The sequence below is a fragment of the Babylonia areolata genome, chromosome 19, assembly GCF_041734735.1.
Source record: "Babylonia areolata isolate BAREFJ2019XMU chromosome 19, ASM4173473v1, whole genome shotgun sequence".
NCBI classification, from domain to species: Eukaryota; Metazoa; Mollusca; class Gastropoda; order Neogastropoda; family Buccinidae; genus Babylonia; species Babylonia areolata.
In genome coordinates, this window is record NC_134894.1 from 63,200,031 (window position 1) to 63,222,391 (window position 22,361).

Below are 22,361 nucleotides of genomic sequence, written 5' to 3' on the forward strand. Positions count from 1 at the left end.
ACACCGCCAAAAGTGTGACCAGCGCGCATGCGTATAGGCCGATGTGGAACTTTCGAGAGAGATTGAAATAATGGCGTCGAAGCGAAGCAGCAAGGAGTGCGAATCTACATCGAAGAAGATAGCAAAACGGCATCAAACTTTCATTGCGAAGTACACCGAGACATGGCCATTTATTAAGCGCGGCAAGACAGACACTTACGCTTGTTGTGAAATTTGTGCCTGCGAGTTTTCCATCGGTTCAGGAGGACGGGACGAAATCACTCACCATGTGTCGACCGAGAAGCATAAAAAAAACACCAAGGAGAACCGTGACGCTGATGCAGTCATAAGAGCGGAGACCATGATGGTAGACTTAGCTGTTGAGCTGAATTTGCCAATGGCTGCCCTGGATAAGTTCAGCAAAGCAGTGAAACTTATGTTCCCCGACTCTGAAATTGCTAAGCAGTTTCAGTGTGCGAGAAGCAAAGGGACAGCTACCGGTCTCTTCAGCCCCAGCACAGCTAAACTCACCTTTGGAGATGTTGTACATAGTGTAAATAAAGGTAATTTTTCATTTCATTTTCTTTGAGGTGGTAAAATCTGACGTCATAAGAGGTGTTCCTGGAAATCAGGCTTTGTCCCTGGTTTTTAAGATGTGTGTCCCTGGAACTTGAAAAGGGGGGTAGGCAGCACTGCACACACACACACACACACACACACACACACACACACACACACACACACACACCTACACACACACACACACACACCTAGACATACACACACACACACCTACACACACACACACACACCTACACACGCACGCACACACCTACACACGCACGCACACACACAACCTACACACACACACCTACACACACACACACACACACACCTACACACACACACCTACACACACACACACACACACACACACTCCCCTTCCACCCCCTTCTCCCCATTTCTCTCTCCCCCACTTTTCCCACCCCCTCTCTCCTCCCTTCCTCTCTCCTCGATTTCTCTCCCCCTCCTCTACTCTGTCTCTCCCTCTCTTCACCCCCGACCCCCCCCCCCCCCCCCAACTCCCACATCGTTAAGTGTTCAGGGTTAATGCAGGCGGACTGACACGCCTCCGAAAAAGGGGAGACAATTTACCCCCTCCACTGATGCCGTCAGACAATTCATTAAGGGGGAGGAAGGTGGAGGAGAGAGAGAGAGGTGGGGGGTGGGGGTGTAGCAACAAGGAAAGAGAAGACTTCGCGTATTACTTACATTACATTATTATTATCTTCCTCCCTTGGGGAGAGGGGGGGGGGGAAGCTTCTGTTGGCTGGCGATAGGCGCAGCAAGAAGGGGAAGCCACTCATGCCGTGATCCGCGAGTTATTTTACTTTGCGCGGCGGGCGAGTGTTTGTGTTTCAGTCGGGTCGTTCGTCGGGCGCCATTTTGTGGGCACAGGCAGCGGGTTATTATACACGATGCCACAATATACAACGGCGCTGCATCCCAAACAGGCCTGCACCGGGTCTGTGTCACCCTTTGATTAACGATACTCATTTTACTGACCTGATCTGACGGAATAGAACGATAGTGGGGCAGGGAATGAAGAGAAGCGAGAGAAGAAATAAAACACACACACAGAAGGAAGAGAAACAGAAAGCTGGAGGGGGGTGGGGGGGGAGGTGTGAGGGAGGGAGGGAGGAAGGGCGGTGTGAGGGAGGAAGGGAGGGAGGTGTTGGGGACGAAAGGTGTAAGGAAGGGAGGGAGGTGTAAAGGAGGAAGGGAGGGAGGTGTAAAGGAGGGAGGGAGGGAGGTGTAAGGGAAAAGAAAGTAAGAACTCAAAATAAGGAAAGGGGGGAAAGTGAGTGATGAAAGGAAAAGGCAGTGGAGTAGGAAAAGACAACGACGATGACGAAGAAGGTAGTGGAGGAGAAGGACGATGACGAAGAAGGAGGGAAGAGACCAGGAGGAGGGAGAATAAGAAGCAAAAGCATGAGGAACAGCAGAGACTGAAGAAGAAAACAAAAACACATTATAAATGACGTATGTAGCACAATCAAACAAGTCACGCTTAACGAGCTCCATTGAATGTACCGACGAGATAAAGCAGAGGAAGACAGAGGGGGGGGGGGGGAGGAGAAGGAGAAGGCAAGAGGGGGAGGAGAAAGAGGGGGAGGAGGAAGAACAGAAAACGGACCGTAATGAATTACCAATGCACCACAATCATACAAGACGTGCTGTGTCGTACTTAACCTAGACGCTGTGTCGTACTTAACCTAGACGTGCTGTGTCGTACTAAACGTGCTGTGTCGTACTTAACCTAGACGCTGTGTCGTACTTAACCTAGACGTGCTGTGTCGTACTAAGCGTGCTGTGTCGTACTTAACCTAGACGTGCTGTGTCGTACTTAACCAAGACGTGCTGTGTCGTACTTAACCTAGACGTGCTGTGTCGTACTTAACCTAGACGTGCTGTGTCGTACTTAACCTAGACGTGCTGTGTCGTACTTAGCCAAGACGCTGTGTCGTACTTAGCCAAGACGTGCTGTGTCGTACTTAACCAAGACGTGCTGTGTCGTACTTAACCAGAGAAGAAGGGGGAGAGAGAGGGGGAGGGAGAAGATAGAGGAAGGAAGAGGAGGAGAAGGCAAGAGTAGGAGGAGAAAGGGGAGGAGAATGAAGAGGAAGAACAAAAAGTGGACTGTGATAAATCACCAGTGCGCCACAATTACACAAGACGTGCTGTGTCGTACTTTACTTAAACAAAGAAGGTGGGAGGGAGGGGGGGGGGAGGAAGAGGACAGAGGATGAACAGGAGGAGGAGGAAGAGGAGGAGAAGGCAAGAGGGGGAGGAGTAAATCACCAGTGCGCCACAATTACACAAGACGTGCTGTGTCGTACTGTACTTAACCAGGGAATGAGGGGGAGGGGAGAGAGAGAGAGAGGGGCGGGGGAGGAGGAGGAGGAGACGACGAACAGAAAGTGGACTGTAATAAATTACCAATACAAGATGTGCTGTGTTGTACTTTTAACCAGGGAAGGCGGAGAGGGGGGGGGGAGAGGGGACGGGAGAGGGGGGTCAGGGAAGAGGAGGGTGGATTGGTGTGCAGGGGGAGGAGGACGAGGGAAAGTGTCATTTTCTTCGGCGTTTCTTTTTCCCGCTTTTTTCTTTTTTCTTCCTAAAGCAAACTGTACATACAGCTAAATTGGAGGTAGCTGATAGATGTGTGTGTGTGTGTGTGTGCGGTGGGTGGGGTTAGGTGGGTGGAGGGTGTCCTTGGCTGGGTGAACGATAAATCTTTTAATTAATGCAGTTGGCATAAGACTACAGCGTCTGTGTGTGTGTTTGTGGCTTTGTGTATGGGTATATGCGTGTGTGTGTGTCTGTGTAATTGTGTCTGTGTGTGTGTGTGTTTATGTGTGTCTGTATGTGTGCGTCTTTGTGCCTGTGTGTCTGTCTGTCTGTGATTGTACTTGTGTGTGTGTGTATGGGTCTGTCTCTCCCAGCCTCTGTCTCTCTGTCTGTCTCTCTGTCTGTCTGTCTGTATCTGGCATCACGTGACTTGGTTCCTTGTTTCCCTCACCCCCTCCATCCCCCCATACTAACAACATGGACACAGGGCGGTGTGTGTGTCTGAGTGTGTGTGTGTGTGTGTGCGTGTGTGTGTGTGAATGTGTGTGTGTGTGTGTGTGTGTGTGTGTGTGATGCAGAGTACAGTGCACGGCAGAACATGGAGAGCATGATTGTGGCATCGTATTTATCACATTACCTGTTAGTGCCAGTGCAGTGTGGGCTAGTGTGCTGTAGGTGTTCCGTGTGTGTGTGTGGGGGGGGGGTGGAGGAGGGGGGATCCTTGGAAAAATGCGTGGGTGTGTTTTTGTGTATCTTGTTTGTGTGTGTCTGTGTGTGCATCTCTCTTTCTCTCTCGCAGAGGGAGGGGAGGTAATGCATATGTGTTTGTCTCGCTCTCTCTCTTCCTCTCACTTTCTCTGTCGCAGAGGGAGGGGGTGTGATGCGTGTGTGTCTTTGTGTCTCTGTGTGTGTGTGTGTGTGTGTGTGTGACATGGGCTAATGGCCTGTTCATTAAAATAGTTCAGTGTTCTCTCTCTCTCTCTCTCTCTCTCTCTCTCTCTCTCTATCTGGAAGAGGGAGCGGGTGTAGTGTGTCTGTCTTTGTCTCTCCCTCCCTCCCTCTCTCTGTCTCTCGCTCTGCTGTCTGCCTCTGTCTCTGTGTTTTCCCCAGTGTGTCAGTGCTGGTAGGACTGTAAGCTGACAGTGCATTGAAGTGACGTGAAGTAAAAGTGGGGTGGCTGTGTGTTTCAGGCCCGAGATCCACAAGCTGTACCCCAACAAGTACGTACAGATGGATGAGGCCCGCTTCCACATCTTCAACACTCTCTACGAGCTGCCAGGTGGGTGGGGTGGTGGTTGGTTGGTTGTTTTGGGGTTTTTTTTTGTTTGTTTCTTCTTCTTCTTCTTCTTCTTCTTCTTCTTTCTCCTTCTTCTTCTCCTTCTCCTCCTCCCCTACTCCTCCTCCTCCTCATCATCATCATTATCATCATTATTATCATTATCATCATTATCATGTTTTTGTTGGTGGCGGTGTTTGATGTCTTTAGTAGTAGTAGTAGTAGTATTCTTATTTTTATTTTTATTATTATTATTACTTGCATAGCGCATATCTTCGATCAGAGAGACCAAGCTCTAAGCGCCTTACAAACACGAAATCATTTGCGCAACAGGCTGTGCACAGCCGACCTGCAGCTGCCTTCAGACGCTCGTCATTCGTTTCCTGTGTCATTCAGTCAGGTTTCAATCAAGCCGCGTGTATGGAAGTGGACTTTTCTTGACTGTATGTGCAGCTAAATGCATGCTGCACACACGTCTCGGTCCGTATGACTAGCGTCCAGACCACCAGTTAGAGTCTAGCGGAGCGGAGACGATTGTGGTGAGTGTGGGATTCCATTCCCGACTCTCAGATTCTCTCTTAGTCGGCGGACGCGTTATCTTTGCGTGTGTGTGTGTCTGTGTGTGTTTGTGTGTCTCTGTGTGTATGTGTCTGTGTGTGTGCGTGTGTGTGTGTGTCTGTGTGAGTGTGCCTGTCTGTGTGTCTGTCTGTGTGTGTGTGTGCCTGTGTGTGTGTCTGTGTGTGTCTGTGTTCCTGTGTGTGTGTGTGTGTGTGTGTGTGTGTGTGTGTGTGTGTTGGCAATGTGGGAGTGGACTGTTTATTCCTTTCTCTCCAGGCTGGAATGAGTCCCGCATGTCGTGTTAAGTGAGACACGAAAAATGCACAGCTCATTTATTAACCTATATCCCCCCCCCCCCTCCCACCTCTGTCTGCCTCCCTCTCTCTCTTCCCCTGTCTGTCTCTCTCTTTCTTTCTCTTCCCCCTCTCTCTCTTCCCCTCTGTCTGTTGTCTCTTTCTTTCTCTTCCCCCTCTCTCTCTTCCCCCTCTTCCCCTTCTCTCTCTTCCCCCTCTTTCGTCTTTCTCTCTGTCTCTCCCTCCCTGCCATTCTCTCACTCCAATCTCTGCCTGTCTCTGTCTCTCTCTCTGTCTCTATTTGTTTCTCTCTTTGTCTGTCTCTCTCTCTTTGTCTCTCTCTCTGTAATCCCCCCCCTCTGCCCCCACCCCACCCCCCCTCTCTCTCTCTGTGTCTCTCTCCAGTTCTTGTTCGTTTCATTTTCATACTTCGTTTGCAAGCGAGCAACAACAACAGCAGCAGCAGCACCAACAACAACAACAACAACAACAACAACAACAACAACAAAGTTTGTTTTCGTAGCATTTGTCATTGATGTACACCCTGTTCCGTGGGTGTTGTCAGTTGTTTAGGGTGTCGGTAATGTTTAGGTGGGTGGTGGTGGAGGTGGTGGTAGTGGTAGTGGTGGCGGTGTTATGAGCTCATTTCCTGATCTCGTGTTGGCACCAGGCACGGAACTGGCAACACCGCCGCCTTCGTTGTAATAACTCGTCGTAATAATCCCAGGTCACCGCTTTCCCATCCCATATACCCCTCCCCCTCCACCCCCACCCACCTGCTGCCCCCCACCCCGCTCCTCCCCCACCCACCAACGATCTGTGTTTGTTTTGTTTTTTTCTCGTGGAAGTGGTTCCCGTGTTGTCTCTCCCAGCCAAGACCAGCACAGCTGCTATCAGCTGTACACCTGTGGCTATGAGAGTCAGTCGTGTCTGAGCATGACCATCAGAACAGCAGAGGAGGTAACTGCTGTCCTGACTACCTGAGCTGGAATTTGATTGGAGTGTCTTGCCCAACTCCGCTCTTTCAATCAAGACGGTTTTAGGGCAGCTCGGCGTTGGGGTGTTTCCCAAAAGCAACTGGCCCCCAATGCTGCAGCACTGAGAGCCAGTGCAAATCTCGCCTCAGTCATAGTCCTTCACAAGGGACTAAGCTGTAAATGAATTCATTGGAATGGAGAAACCATTGATACACCTGTAGGTCCCCAACAACAAACCTGCTCCCTCTCCTACCTGATGGTCATCGACCCGACGGCTGTAACCCCCACCCTGCTTGCCACCTTGCCTTGCCTGCGCACGTGAAGGAACCCACGGCAACAAGAGCGATCTCTCTTGGCAAAATTGTTAGAAACTTCCACTTTGATAGGAACACAAATACACTTGCGCGCGCGCACACACACACACACACACACACACATACACATACATATATGGGTGGCGCTGCAGTGTAGCAAAGTGCTTATCATGGGAAGAGCAGTTTCACACAGAAAAGTCTGTTTGGACAAAAACGTAATACAGTGCGACGCGACACAACGCGACGCGACGCGACACAACTTAACGCAACTCGACACAACTTAACGCAACGCGACGCGACACAACGCAACTCGACACAACGCGACGCGACACAACGCAACTCGACACAACGCAACGCGACACAACGCAACTCGACACAACGCGACACAACGCAACTCGGCACAACGCAACTCGGCACAACGCAACGCGACACAACGCAACTCGACACGACACAACGCGACGCGACACAACGCAACTCGACACAACGCAACGCGACGCGACACAACGCAACTCGACACAACGCAACTCGGCACAACGCAACTCGGCACAACGCAACGCGACGCGACACAACGCAACTTGACACAATGCGACACAACTTGACACAATGCGACACAACGCAACGCGACACAATGCGACACAACGCAACGCGACGCGACACAACGCAACTTGACACAATGCGACACAACTTGACACAATGCGACACAACGCAACGCGACACAACGCAACGCGACGCGACACAATGCGACTCAACGAGACGCAACGCAACGGGTCTGGCGTTTTAAATATCTATACGCGTGGATATGTTGTTGTTGTTCCCTTGGTTGGTGCCAGGCAGATAGTTCAGTGGTCTGTGTGTGTTTCCAGGATTGGTTGGTATCTTTCTGCTAACAGTGGTAGTAGCAGCAACAGCAGCAGTAGTAGTGGTGGTGGTGGTAGTTTTCTTCACTAAGATGAGCAGGAGTAATAGTAGTTTCAAAGCGCAGCAGTAGTTGAGGTTGTTGTCGGTGATGTTGTGTTGTATTCTCCAATATTTAATGGTAGCAGTTGTAAACAGCTTTGAAGAAGACCCTTTGGCAGTAAGTTAGAACTGGTGGCAGCGCCGTCACGGTAGTACTAAAACTTGCACCAGTAGCAAGGATTCATTGTTCGGGGCGCCATGATTATAGCGCGGCCGAGTGTTGGACTTTCAATCTGAGGGTCCCGGGTTCGAATCTCGGTAACGGCGCCTGGTGGGTAAAGGGTGGAGATTTTTCCGATCTCCCAGGTCAGCACATATGCAGACCTGCTAGTGCCTGAATCCCCTTCGTGTGTACACGCATGCAGATCAAAGGCCTTGCCTTGCCAGGTCTTGGTCCCTTGCTCCGTGCGGAATGGCCTGTGTTGCGTTACGCTGCTGGTCAGGCGTCTGCTTAGCAGATGCGGTGTAGCGTATGTGGATTTGTCCGAACGCAGTGACGCCTCCTTGAGCTACTGATACTGATGCCGACTCGTGCATTAGCCGTCTCCATTCTGGCAGATCAGATACGCACGTTAAAGATCCTGTAACCCATGTTAGCGTTCGGAGGGTTAGGGGAACGAGAACATACCCAGCGTGCTACCCGCCCCCCTCACACTCCCCCCCCACCCCACCCCCCCACCCCCGAAAATGGAGTATGGGTGCCTAAATGGCGGGGTAAATGAACAAAACGATCATAATCGTAAAATGTTACTTGTTTGTGTGAGAAGTGTGTGAATGGAACCTGATTGAATGACACAGGAAACGAATGACGACTGAGTGCCACAATGGCAGCGGTCAGTCGGCTGTACCCAGGTAGGCAGGCTATTTGTGCAAGTGACCCCGTGTTCGTGAAGCGCTTGGAGCTTGATCTCAGACCGAGGATAGGCGCTGTATCAGTACTCATTTCATCATCCTATCCAAGTACCAAAGATGCACAGCGCTTCCAACAAGATCCTTTCCCAAAAAAAAGTCTGCACAGGTTGGTGGGTGAACACTGCCAGGAGGAGGAGTGAGGGGTGGGGTGGGGGTCGTGACGATGGTGCGGTGGAGAGGAGGAGGTGGGGAGGAGGGTTAGTGGGGGGTGTGGGGGTGTGGACGGGGCAAGGTTCAATACAATTCAGCGGTTCAAGATGGCAGGTGGATGTTCTGCCCCCATTCGGAAACTGTTGGCAGAAGTGTTCCTGTCTTTGTGTGTGTGTGTGTGTGTGGAGAGAGAGATGCTCTCTTGATATTGCGGAAGTTTGTGGGGGAAGGGGAGGGTGAGAGGGAGGGAGGTGTGAGTGAGATTTAGAGTTGTAATAAACACAGACTTCCGGTGTACATGCTTGTGGTATGCGATGACGTCAGTGAGGCGCGCATGCGGAGTGCCGACTTCCTGTTTAGCAGGTGGTGGTTGTCAGCTGGGTGTTGTGGTGTCGCGCAGTCAGTGCTGCTATCACTCTGCAGTCAGTGCTGCTGTCACTCTATCACTCTGCAGTCAGTGCTGCTATCACTCTGCAGTCAGTGTCACTCTGCAGTCAGTGCTGCTATCACTCTGCAGTCAGTGTCACTCTGCAGTCAGTGCTGCTGTCACTCTATCACTCTGCAGTCCGTGTCACTCTGTAGTCAGTGCTGCTATCACTCTGCAGTCAGTGCTGCTATCACTCTGTAGTCAGTGCTGCTGTCACTCTGCAGTCAGTGCTGCTGTCACTCTATCACTCTGCAGTCAGTGCTGCTGTCACTCTGCAGTCAGTGCTGCTGTCACTCTGCAGTCAGTGCTGCTATCACTCTGTAGTCAGTGCTGCTGTCACTCTGCAGTCAGTGCTGCTGTCACTCTGCAGTCAGTGCTGCTATCACTCTGCAGTCAGTGCTCCTATCACTCTGCAGTCAGTGCTGCTGTCACTCTGCAGTCAGTGCTGCTATCACTCTGTAGTCAGTGCTGCTATCACTCTGCAGTCAGTGCTGCTATCACTCTGCAGTCAGTGCTGCTATCACTCTATCACTCTGCAGTCAGTGCTGCTATCACTCTGCAGTCAGTGCTGCTGTCACTCTGCAGTCAGTGCTGCTATCACTCTGCAGTCAGTGCTGCTGTCACTCTGCAGTCAGTGCTGCTATCACTCTGCAGTCAGTGCTGCTGTCACTCTGCAGTCAGTGCTGCTGTCACTCTGCAGTCAGTGCTGCTATCACTCTGCAGTCAGTGCTGCTGTCACTCTGCAGTCAGTGCTGCTATCACTCTGCAGTCAGTGCTGCTGTCACTCTGCAGTCAGTGCTGCTGTCACTCTGCAGTCAGTGCTGCTGTCACTCTGCAGTCAGTGCTGCTGTCACTCTGCAGTCAGTGCTGCTGTCACTCTGTAGTCAGTGCTGCTGTCACTCTGCAGTCAGTGCTGCTATCACTCTATCACTCTGCAGTCAGTGCTGCTATCACTCTATCACTCTGCAGTCAGTGCTGCTGTCACTCTGCAGTCAGTGCTGCTATCACTCTGCAGTCAGTGCTGCTATCACTCTATCACTCTGCAGTCAGTGCTGCTATCACTCTGCAGTCAGTGCTGCTGTCACTCTGCAGTCAGTGCTGCTGTCACTCTGCAGTCAGTGCTGCTGTCACTCTGCAGTCAGTGCTGCTATCACTCTGCAGTCAGTGCTGCTGTCACTCTGCAGTCAGTGCTGCTGTCACTCTGCAGTCAGTGCTGCTATCACTCTGCAGTCAGTGCTGCTGTCACTCTGCAGTCAGTGCTGCTGTCACTCTGCAGTCAGTGCTGCTGTCACTCTGCAGTCAGTGCTGCTATCACTCTGCAGTCAGTGCTGCTGTCACTCTGCAGTCAGTGCTGCTGTCACTCTGCAGTCAGTGCTGCTATCACTCTGCAGTCAGTGCTGCTGTCACTCTGCAGTCAGTGCTGCTGTCACTCTGCAGTCAGTGCTGCTATCACTCTGCAGTCAGTGCTGCTGTCACTCTGCAGTCAGTGCTGCTGTCACTCTGCAGTCAGTGCTGCTGTCACTCTGCAGTCAGTGCTGCTGTCACTCTGCAGTCAGTGCTGCTGTCACTCTGCAGTCAGTGCTGCTGTCACTCTGCAGTCAGTGCTGCTGTCACTCTGCAGTCAGTGCTGCTGTCACTCTGCAGTCAGTGCTGCTGTCACTCTGCAGTCAGTGCTGCTATCACTCTGCAGTCAGTGCTGCTGTCACTCTGCAGTCAGTGCTGCTGTCACTCTGCAGTCAGTGCTGCTGTCACTCTGCAGTCAGTGCTGCTATCACTCTATCACTCTGCAGTCAGTGCTGCTATCACTCTGCAGTCAGTGCTGCTGTCACTCTGCAGTCAGTGCTGCTGTCACTCTGCAGTCAGTGCTGCTGTCACTCTGCAGTCAGTGCTGCTATCACTCTGCAGTCAGTGCTGCTGTCACTCTGCAGTCAGTGCTGCTGTCACTCTGCAGTCAGTGCTGCTATCACTCTGCAGTCAGTGCTGCTGTCACTCTGCAGTCAGTGCTGCTGTCACTCTGCAGTCAGTGCTGCTGTCACTCTGCAGTCAGTGCTGCTGTCACTCTGCAGTCAGTGCTGCTGTCACTCTGCAGTCAGTGCTGCTGTCACTCTGCAGCCAGTGCTGCTGTCACTCTGCAGCCAGTGCTGCTGTCACTCTGCAGTCAGTGCTGCTGTCACTCTGCAGTCAGTGCTGCTATCACTCTGCAGTCAGTGCTGCTGTCACTCTGCAGTCAGTGCTGCTGTCACTCTGCAGTCAGTGCTGCTGTCACTCTGCAGTCAGTGCTGCTGTCACTCTGCAGTCAGTGCTGCTGTCACTCTGCAGTCAGTGCTGCTGTCACTCTGTACGGCTGCTGTGTTGTGGGACACGGCGTCAGGTGGTCGCCACGGGGACTGGTGTTGGTTGTGTCGTTTGACGTTGTGCACGTGTGTGTGTGTGTGAGAGAGAGAGAGAGAGAGAGAGCTCAGAACTGAGAACTCATTTAGTTGTCGTAAATCCCATCAGAGGAATTATGCATACTATAAAGATAATTTAAACACAACAAACAAATAAAGTATGACTGTGTATGTGTTGTGTGTGTGTGTGTGTCGTGTGAATGTGTGTGTTTGTATGTGTGTGTGTGTGTGCGCGCGTGTATGTGTGTCGTGTGTGTGTATATCTGTGTGTGTGTAAGTGTGTGTGTGTCTGTGTGTGATTTAAAGCACTCTGTCTCTGGACCTAAAACTTGGAATGAGCTCCCTCTTTCGCTTCGTTTAATCTCTGCACTCAGCTCTTTCAAGTCTGTGCTTAAAAATGATGAAAAAAAAAAGGAAAAAGTTACCTCCTTCCTAAACAACCCCCTACCCTGCCCCACTCCCTAAATCTTCCCTATCTACAGTTCACTATCTTCAGTTCTACTTGCATGATAGTGATAAATATCATCTTTCATTGCTGTAAATGGTTCTTGCATGATAGTGATAAATATCATCTTTCATTGCTGTAAATGAGAGCTGTTCGGACTTGTACATGACTGGTGTGCAAGCGCTTTGATTTGTCTCTGCACAAGATTCAACGCTAAATGGTATCCTTTGTTTGTTTGCTTGTTTATTTATTTATTTGTTCATTTACCCATTCATCTTTTATTTATTGATTTGCCTATCTACAGGTTTACTTGTCTGTCTATTTATTTATTTATTTATTTGTTTATTTTCAGTGCTGTACATCCTAGCGTGTCTCGTGGATTTCTTCTGCAACCACCCTGACTACACCAAGTGAGTTGTCTGTGTTCGTTTGTGTGTGTGTCTGTGTCTGTGTGCGCCTGTGATTTTCATCTGTGTCTTGTCTCTGTCTCTGTAGCTCTCACCATCCCTCCTCTCTGTCTTTCTATCTGTGTGTGTGTGTGTGTGTGTCTGTGTCTATCTGTCTCACCCACTCCTTCTCTCTCTCTATTTCAGAGAGATTGGCATTTGTTGTTGCTTTTGAATGCAGCCATAACCATGCTGTTTTTCCCGGTTTTATTTTGATTTTCCTTTTATCAGTATTTCTAGATGTGATTTCTCACTGTTGCTTTTGAAAGTAGCTGTGATAGTGCAAAATTACATGATAGCTCCTTTTTAAAGATTTATTTGAATACTTATTTTGGCGGTGTTTTGTTTTCAGAATCCGACATTCTTCTGTGTGTGTGTGAGTGCAGGACATGTCATAATACTGAAAGTGGAACATGACTAACGTGTGTCTATTTTTGTGTGGATGTGGTTTTGTGTGTTTGGTTGTTGTGATTCTCTTTTCTATCTTTGTTTAAAAAGATTGTTGTTTGTTGTTGCCTTTGAACCCAATTGTGAGTGTAAAATAATGTGTCATAGTCACACAGCCTGTTTTTTTTTTATATCATATTTTGTAGATTTATTTTGATTGGTTGTTCTGACTTAACATCTTTGTAGATATATTTTGATTGGTTGTTCAGACTTAACATCTTTTGTTCGTTGTCGTTTGTTTTGTTGTTTTTCTCTGTGTGTTTTTTCTTTCTTTCTATTAATGCTAAATGAGTGTTATTTCTTACTCACCACGCTTCACCATGCACCCCGCCAAGCTGAGTTTGGTTTGTGTTTTTGGTTTCAGTGTTTCTCTTGTGACAAGGTAAAAACTCCGTGCTGGCATCGTGTCTTTGAGTGTACTTACCGGTGCTTGGGTGAAACATATACCTGCATAGCAGTGAACATAATGGTCTACCTTCTGCTCAGGGCCTCTTGGGGGGGGTGGGGGGGGGTGAAAGAGAGAGAGAGAGGGGAGACAATAGTCAGCATCTTATTGTCCAGACCTGTTCATATTTGAGGCGGCTCAACTGCAAATAATTTTTTTATTGTGTCTTGTGTCATTTTGATTTGTCTTGCGAACTGCTTACAACGTCATGGGAGACTGAGTTATTGGAAAAAGAAAAGTTTCGTTATTGTTTACTGTCGTGATTGTCGGCTTTGCTCACCACTCATGATGCTGACAGGGTCTTCACTTTTTAGATGAAAATGTTGTTTCCTCGCTGTGGCCGTTGTGTCATGGTGATTTGTTACGTCACAAGTGTTCGTTCACGTGGCTTTGCCTGAACCATGTACACACGAACTCTTAACTTTGTACACATGAACTCTTGACTTTATACACATGAGCTCTTAACGTTGTACGCATGAACTTTTCTGATATATCGTCGAGGCCATGATGAAACCTTATTGTGTAGAATGGGAAGAACAGTGCATGTGTGTGCATGTAAGGCCGAAGTATGAGGACGATAAAGTGTAACTGTTTACTTGAGGATTGTTGTGTATATTCGCCAAGGTCTGTATTCTAAAGATATATTTCCACAAAGTTATGTAATCCAGAGATTATGCTCACAAAGATTTGCATTTGATAGACTATGTTCCCAAAGATCTGTATTCCACAGATGATGATCCCAAAGATCTGTATTCCACAGATGATCCCAAAGATCTGTAATCCACACATGATGTTCCCAAAGATCTGTATTCCATAGATGATGTTCCCAAAGATCTGTATTCCACAGACTATGCTTTCAAAGATTTGTATTCCACAGATGATGATCCCAAAGATCTGTATTCCACAGATGATGATCCCAACGATCTGTATTCCACAGATGACGTTCCCGAAGATCTGTATTCCACAGATAATGTTTCTAAAGCTCTGTATTCCCAAACCTCTGTATTCTACTCCGTGTTCTCCATCTGCATCTCTGTGTCCCCACATCCCCCTACCCCCCACACCCCCTCCTCCCTCCTCCCCCCAGCTGCCTGTTCCAGTGCTCCGTGTTTCACAGGTTTGTCATGCACCCAACACAGTGATGTCCGTCACCGCCCCATTCTGTCAGCTGCTGTGTACATGACACACTCGGTGGGAGAGAGAGGGAGAGGGAGGGAGAGAGAGAGATACAGATAAGATACACAGATACAGAGGCAGAAATACAGAAACGGAGACGTGCAGAAACAGGACAGACAGACGAAGAGAGAGATGGGGGGGGGGGGGTTGAAGACATTCTCAAGGGTTAAGGTTTTGGCAATGGCCTATTCTTCCAGTCTGTCCTTGCTAATTTACATCCACAACAGAGTGCACGAAGAGACGGACAGACACATGAATATGAACATGAACATGAACGTTTATTCAGATTAAGGCCTTGGCCCCACACTGAAGGGGCTAAAACAAAAGAACATAATACATGATTCTCACTAACAAAGATAACAGTTAACATCCATAAGCTCTACAAACAAATATTAAAAAACTGCAGTGCGTAGCATCTTGCTTGCTTCATAAATATACATTGCAAAATTTAAAAAAAGACCTGTCTCATTTCTTGTTGACAACAACATATTGAGCCTGAAATGACATGGTTCTGTATCATACTTTGAATGAATCAATTTCACTCTGAGGTCACGAAAAGCAGGGCAACAAAACACAAAATGGATTTCGTCGTCTTTAGCCTGATGGCACAAGCGGCACATAAGTTCCTGTTCACTTAGGTTTCTGTATCTAAAACAATGGCAAGCAATAGCAACCTACTAGGAGGAGAGGGACAGAGCGGAATCCCATGTGACTGCCGTCCACGTCAAGACACGGTCTGTGAAGGGAATGGAAGTGGTGGTATACCATGCAGAAAGAGCACGCTGCTTGAGAAGTGCCACATCTGATTTGCAAACTATGCAGACAAGTGCGCACGAACGCATGAACGCACATGCACGCGCGTGCACACATACAACCACACGCACGCACACACACACGCGCACAGAGAGAGAGAGATTTCAACACACTCACTCATAGAATCACACACACACACACACACACACACACACACACACACACACACACCAGACTGTAAACACTGGCCACAAACAGCCCAAGTAAAGATGAATGGAATCCCAGACCTTCCACAAACACTGGTGATGGTTTATACACAGACCTGTGGCACTACACGGAACCAGAGAGCAAAGCGGTGAGGATTGGCGGGGAGAGGGGGCGGGGGGGATCAAAGCAGGAGGGGGTGGGTGTGGGTGAAGGGCCGTGGGGGTCATTTCTCAATGAACAGGGGGATCTGAGGAATGCGTTTCGTCACGCGCACACCCCTCGCCTCTTCAGAGGCGGCAGAAGGCATCAGTGTACAGCACCTTGTCTGGAAGCGTTGAGCAAAGTGACTGTCAGCCTGACGACTACGGGGATGGAGGCTGCGCGGAATGGACAGAAGGGAGGGAGGGAGGGGGAAAGGAAGGGAGGGAGGGAGGAGAGGAGATTTGGGTGGGGGTGTGGAGGTGGCTTGGGGGATGTGAGAGTGGAAGGGGGGGGGGTTGAGGAATGAAATGTCGGGTGGAATAACAGTGAGTGATTGTCAGAGAATGTGGAAGCGACTGATGGGGGGGTATGGGGGGGGGGGGATATGGGCGTGAGGGGTGGGGGGTTACAGAGAGAAGGGGTGGTGGTGACAGATATAGACATGGACAGAATGAATCAGAGAGAGAGGAGGGGTAGGGGTGCTGTCGTTACTCTGTGCCTTTGTCTGTCTTTTTTTTCTTTTTCTTTTCTTTTTTTTTTTTAATCCATCTTCACTGCGTCATTCTAGCGTTTCATCATCATTTCCGTTTTCCATTGTTTCTGCAGAGGATGAAGGTGGCGTAATGGTTAAGACGCTCGTCTCCCCAATACAGAGTCCGTGAGAGTCCGGGTTTGATTCCCGCTCTCGCACTGGAAAATCGAACTGAGCTTCTTGTCATTCGGGTGACACGATGAACCGAGGTCCCGTGTGCAGCGCGCACAACGCGCACTGAAAAAAGGACCCATGGCAACGACAGTGTTGTCCTCTGGCAAAATTATGGAGAAGGAATCCACTCGGATCGGTTCTCAGATATATATATATGTGTGTGTGTATATTCATCCCCATCCATGTCTTCCACTGTTTTTCTCTCCTCGTGGTCTTCTGTGACTGTCTCTTTTCTCTGTGACTTTCTCTTTGTATGAAATTGTTAACGTCTCTCTCTCTCTCTCTCTCTCTCTCTCTCTCTCTCTCTCTCTCTCTTTCTCTCTCTCCCCTCTCTCTCCTCTCTATCCCCTCTCTCCCCTCTCTTTCTCTCACACACACACACACACACACACACACACACACACACACACACACACACACAATTTCGTTCCCCTTATAAACGGGATATACGGAGGCCATGAAGTCTGGAGAGAGAGAGAGGGAGAGGAGAGAGGGAGAGGAGAGAGAGGTCAGTGAAGACATACACAGCCTGTTCTCCCGTTCACCGCTCACTCACAGGTATTCAGCCAGGTGTATATAAACACAGGTGAGAGAGAGCGTGGCGCGAGACCTGGGCCCCACGTGACCACACACTGCTGGAATGAATGGCGATGGGATGGGGCCGACCGCAGGGCACACCTGGTTCTGACAGGTGGTTGAGAGGGGCCGGGGGGGAGGGGAGTCTGGTGTATACCCATTTACTGGACCCCAGCCAGTTTTGGGAGTAGGTTTGGGGTTTTTTTTATGGTGGGTTTTTTGTTTGTTTTGTTTGTTTTTTTTTTCCCATGCAGTGTTCGATATATACAGTGTATGTTTGTGTGGGAGTGCCACGCTTCTGTATACAGATCTGTCGGGAGGCTGGGTGGGGGGGGGAGGGGTGGAGAGGAAGGAGGCTTGGGAGGATGGGGGTGTTGGGGGGTGGGGGGGGGGGGGGGTGAAAGTCAGTGGAAATAAGGGTCGGTGACTTGGTGGATACTCGCCAGTTGTTTCGTTCCACTGTCTCTCTCTCTCTCTCTCTCTCTCTCTCTGTGTCTGTCTGTCTGTCGGTCTCTCCCTCTCTCTCTCCCTCACTCCCTCCCTCTGTGTCTGTCTGTCTATTATCCTCAGAAAATAAAAAAAATTCTCTGTCTCTATCTCTCTGTCTCTGTCTTTCTCTCCCTCTCTCTATCCCTATCTCCCTCTCCCCCTCTCTCTCCCCCTCTCTCTCCCTCTCCCTCCCTCTCTCCCTCCCTCCCTCTCTCTCCCTCCCTCTCTCTCCCCCTCTCTCTCTCTCTCTCTCTCTCTCCCTCTCTCTCTCTCCCTCTCTCACTCTCTCCCCCTCTCTCTCCCTCCCTCTCTCCCCCTCACTCTCTCTCTCTCCCCCCTCACTCTCTCTCTCTCCCTACCTCTCTCTCTCCCCCCCCTCTCTCTCTCTCCCCCCCTCTCTCTCTCTGTCTCTGCCATGGAGATGTATGCAAAGACGTGTGTAGGTCCGGTCTTCCTGCTTCCTTTCTTGATCCCATGTTTTAACTGAGGGCATCTGCTTCCATGAAAGGCTCACCTTTTAATAAATAGACTGATTTGTAGCTGCCGTAGTGCTGGCTCTGATTGGATGAGATATTAATGTGTGTGTGTGTGTGTGCATACGCGCACGCGTGTGTGAACATACTAAGCGTGTGTGCTGATCTACATGCATGACTATTTGCGTGCGTGTACATGTGTGTGATTCTCTTTCTCTGTGGTTGTCTGTAAGCTTGCATGTACGGCTTTATACCCGCCAATATCTGTATATATATTTTTATGCATGTGCATATATATGCAACATGTGTGCATGCGTATGTGTTCGCACGCACACACGCGCGTTTGTAGGTGTGTATCTTCATGTTAATACCCGCCAATTGATGAATCTACATTATGTATAATTCTAGTAGCACAAAAATGCAACCTGTGTATCGTGTGTGTGCGTGCGCGCGCGTTTCCGTATGTAACAATGTATATAGATGTGCGTGTGCATATGTCTATGCATGCTTACATTTGTATGCGTGTGTGTTCGTGTATGTGATTCATATGGTTTGTACGCGTATATGTGTGTGCGTGCGTGGGTGTGTGGGTGTATGTGAATCAGAATCAGAATCATAGATTATGTATTTGTCATGAAAACCGTAAATTAAAAGTGTATAGTGTGTGTGTGTGTGTGTGTGTGTGTTGTGTGTTGTGTGTGTGTGTGTGTGCAGGACGAAGACAGGGGTGAAGTGCGGTGACCTAACGATGACCTTCACTTCTATCTACCAGGACGTGCTGAACGCGACCTCGTGTGTCCATGACAAGGAGGTCTTGCTGGGGTTTCTATCTTTCTTGTTGTTTGTTCTTTCGGTTTGGGTTGTTTTTGATTTTTTTTGCCTCTACCATCAGCACCATTGTTGGTGGTTGTTATTGGTGGTGGTTGTTTTTTTGGAGGGGCGGGAGTTGTTGTTGTGTGTGTTTTTCTTATTTTGTTTTTGTTTTGTTTTGTTTTGTTTTTGGTTTGTTTGTTTTTTTGGTGGGGGGGGGGGTTGGGGGTTGTGTTGTGGGGTGTTTTTTTTTGGGGGGGGTTCGGTTTTTGTTGTTTTTGTGTGTGTGTGTGTTTTCCCCCCACCGTCTGCACCGTTTTTGTTTGTTTGCTTTGTGTGCGTGTGTTTGTTTTGTTGTTGTTGTTTTTTTTGGGGGGTCGTTTTGTTGTTTTTTTTCTTGTTTTTTTTTTCTTTTTTGTTGCCCCATCACGTTTTTGTTGCCCCATCATCTGCACCGTTTCAGTGGCATTACTCGCATGCCGCACATTCCGAGTCTCTGTGTGTGTGTCTGTCTGTCTGTCTGTTTCTCTATATCTCGCTCCTTTCTTTCTGTGGAACAGAACAAGTCCCGCCAGATTTAGGTGGAGAACGATTAGATAAAGTGGTTATAAATAGTAGTTTGGGACTGATCCCTCGATACTCTCCCCTGGTCCGATCATCATGTTCTTCCATGGCAGTGACCGCAGTCATCATGACCAGTCTGTCACTTTGAGGGGAGGACAAATGCGCACTGACGAAATGCTGGGCTGCTCAGTGGGGGAGACTGAAGGCCCTTGACACAAACGTGCCAGTGGTCTTGGCCTCCGTGACTTCCTAGGGAAGGTCGTTCCAGTCTTTGATGGTCCATGATCGGAAGGACACATGCTGGTACTGGGTCTGGCACTGAGGCAGAGTGAGCTGTTGTGGCCTGTTCTCTGGCGAGCGGGCAGTGGCTGGAGCTTGTCTGATGTTGCCAATGGTGACAGTGTTATGCTGGATGGGGTACAGCATGGGAAGGCGGGCAGTCCGGCGCGTGGATTCCAGGGAGGGCCACCGCAGTTCGTCGATCATGGTCGACACGCTAGAAGTGTTGCGGTAGCGCCTCATGACAAACTGGGCTGCGTGACACTGAACAGCCTCCAACCAGTCAATGTTCTGCTGCGTATGGGGATCCCAGACTGCAGTGGCGTACTCTAGGAAAGGCCGTACGTTGGCCTTGTACGCCGTCTCCTTGATCCCTCGTGAGCCAATCTTCAAGAACCCAAGAGTCTTGTTGGCCTTGGAGCACACGGTGTCAGTGTGCTCGTTCCAGCTCAGGTCTTTCATGATGGTGACACCCAAGTACTTGGCACTGTCAACGGTGGTCAGGGTGTGCCCGTGGAGCTGGTACGTAGGCTGTAGCACCTTCCTGCAGCGTGTCACTGGCAGCGTGGTACACTTCCCTGGGTGGAACGACATGTCCCACCTCTTCTCCCTCTCAGCAAGCTGGTCGAGGTTGTGCTGTAGATGGACCTGTTCTTCCTGCCGTGTCGTCCACAAAGTCCGGCGTGGGCGGTGAGCAGGTCTGGCAGGTCGTGATGTAGACCAGAAACGGGCATGGTCTGAGCACGCTGCCTTGAGGGACTCCGGACTGGACACTGACGGAGTCCGATGTGCGGTCATTTAAGGGAGGATGAGTTACATTTCGTGTTTCGTTGGAAAGTCTCTGATGAAATTCGTGAAAAATGTGTTGTCTTTAAAACACATTTAGCAAAGAATGAACATATTTTTTGACTGCTTAATATGAATCAGAAAACATCAGTACAGTCACTTGCAAAGTATATTGCCGAAGTGATTAACCTTCGACGAAAAAACAATAAATCAATACCCGGCGTTGTTCACTGAGAATATTGAATTACGTGTTGACAGCTTCATATGAAAAGGTACGTATGTCATAATTTCTTCACGTCACGTTACTTTGAATGGATGGTCGAACTGCAGTTACTTTTACGAATCTCTTTCTCCTTCTCTCTGTCTCCCTTTCTCTCCATCGAGGGCAAGGAAAACTTCTTCTTTTTTTTTCAAAGCATTGTTTGCTGTGTTACCGTGACAAACAGAAATGAGTTCCATCCCACTGACACATCATGTGTGTGCATTGTTTGCTGTGTTACCGTGACAAACTGAAATGAGTTCCATCCCACTGACACATCATGTGTGTGCATTGTTTGCTGTGTTACCATGACAAACTGAAATGAGTTCCATCGCACCGACACATCATGTGTGTGCATTGTTTGCTGTGTTACCATGACAAACTGAAATGAGTTCCATCGCACTGACACATCATGTGTGTGCATTGTTTGCTGTGTTACCGTGACAACTGAAATGAGTTCCATCGCACTGACACGTCATGTGTGTGCATTGTTTGCTGTGTTACCGTGACAAACTGAAATGAGTTCCATCGCACTGACACATCATGTGTGTGCATTGTTTGCTGTGTTACCGTGACAAACTGAAATGAGTTCCATCCCACTGACACGTCATGTGTGTGCATTGTCAGGGTCCACTGAAGAGAGAGACGGTGAAGAACGTGGAGAAATATGTGGAGCGTGATGAGAGACTGCCCACACTGCTTGACAGGTGGGTCTGTGTGTAATTGTAGTAGTAGTAGCAGTTGTAGTAGTAGCAGCAGTAGCAGTAGTAGCAGTAGTGTTTGTGTGTAGTAGTAGTGGTTGTATTCAGCTTGACACCTTTCCACTTTTAGTGGAATTAGACAAAACAATGCAAAAAGAAAGAATAGGCAGGGGGGGGGAGGGGGGGTAGAATGGATTGTGTGTGTGTCTGTGTGTGTGTGTGTGTGTGTGTGTGTCTGTGTGTGTGTGTGTGTGCGTGTGTGTCTCTGTGTGTGTCTGTGTGTGTGTGTCTGTGTGTGCGTGTGTGTCTGTGTGTGTGTGTGTGTGTGTGCATGCGCTTGCAAGTGTCAGAGAAAGAGAGAAGAGTGTGTATATATGTGTGTGGATGCGCATGCACGTATGAGAAAAAGAATGAGAGAAAGAGTATGTGTGTTTGTGTGTGTGTTGTATGCGTGTGTAGTGTGTGTGTGTAGTGTGTGTGCGTGTGCATGTGTTTTGCATGTTTCTATGAATACAGCCAAACTGACCAAACGTTTTTTTGTGCAGACTGAGATCCAACGGACAGAAAGTGTTCCTGGCCACCAACAGTGACTACACCTACAGCAACGTGAGCCACTGGGGAGAGAGAGACAGAGAGGGGAAGAGAAAGGGGAGGGGGGGGGAGAAAAAGGGGGGGGGGGGCAGAAGGGGAGGCAGAGAGAGACAGAGGGGGCAGAGAGAGAGAGGGGGGAGGGTAAAGGGGGGGGCACACAGAGAGAGACAGATAGAGGGGGCAGAGAGAGAGTGACAGAGAGGGGAAGAGAAGGGGGGGGCAGAGAGAGAGAGGGGGGGGCACAAAGAGGGGAAAAGAAAGGGGGGGGGGCAGAGAGAGGGGGGGGCACAGACAAAGAGGGGAAAAGAAAGGGGGGGGGCAGAGAGAGGGGGGGGGGCACAGACAAAGAGGGGAAAAGAAAGGGGCGGGGGGGCAGAGAGAGGGGGGGGGGCACAAAGAGGGGAAAAGAAAGGGGAGGGGGCAGAGAGAGGGGGGGGGGGGCAGAGAGAGAGGGGGGGGACAGACAAAGAGGGGAAAGAAAGGGGGGGGGGCACAGAGAGAGACACTAAACAAAACAAAGAGTTGTGGAATAAGCATTACTACTTTTTTTTTTTTTACATCAGACACCTGGGCAACAAAACTAAATAAATAAAATACAATACAAAAGAGAGAGAGAGAGAGATGATGATGGAACAGATGGGG

At 49.4% G+C, this 22,361-nt stretch overlaps 1 protein-coding gene across 4 annotated transcripts in view; it reads left to right on the forward strand.

Moving 5' to 3' along the window:
• Positions 1 to 22,361, forward strand: part of LOC143293920 (cytosolic purine 5'-nucleotidase-like) — a 211,454-nt gene that overhangs the window by 167,628 nt on the left and 21,465 nt on the right. For 3 of the 4 annotated variants that reach the window (XM_076605305.1, XM_076605306.1, XM_076605308.1), the window contains 6 exons: positions 4,302 to 4,390; positions 12,163 to 12,220; positions 13,068 to 13,085; positions 18,444 to 18,540; positions 21,055 to 21,134; positions 21,674 to 21,734. In XM_076605305.1, coding sequence (XP_076461420.1) covers positions 4,302 to 4,390; positions 12,163 to 12,220; positions 13,068 to 13,085; positions 18,444 to 18,540; positions 21,055 to 21,134; positions 21,674 to 21,734 — 403 coding nt within the window. The remainder of the gene's footprint in view (positions 1 to 4,301; positions 4,391 to 12,162; positions 12,221 to 13,067; positions 13,086 to 18,443; positions 18,541 to 21,054; positions 21,135 to 21,673; positions 21,735 to 22,361) is intronic. The other variant, XM_076605307.1, reaches the window with a different exon arrangement.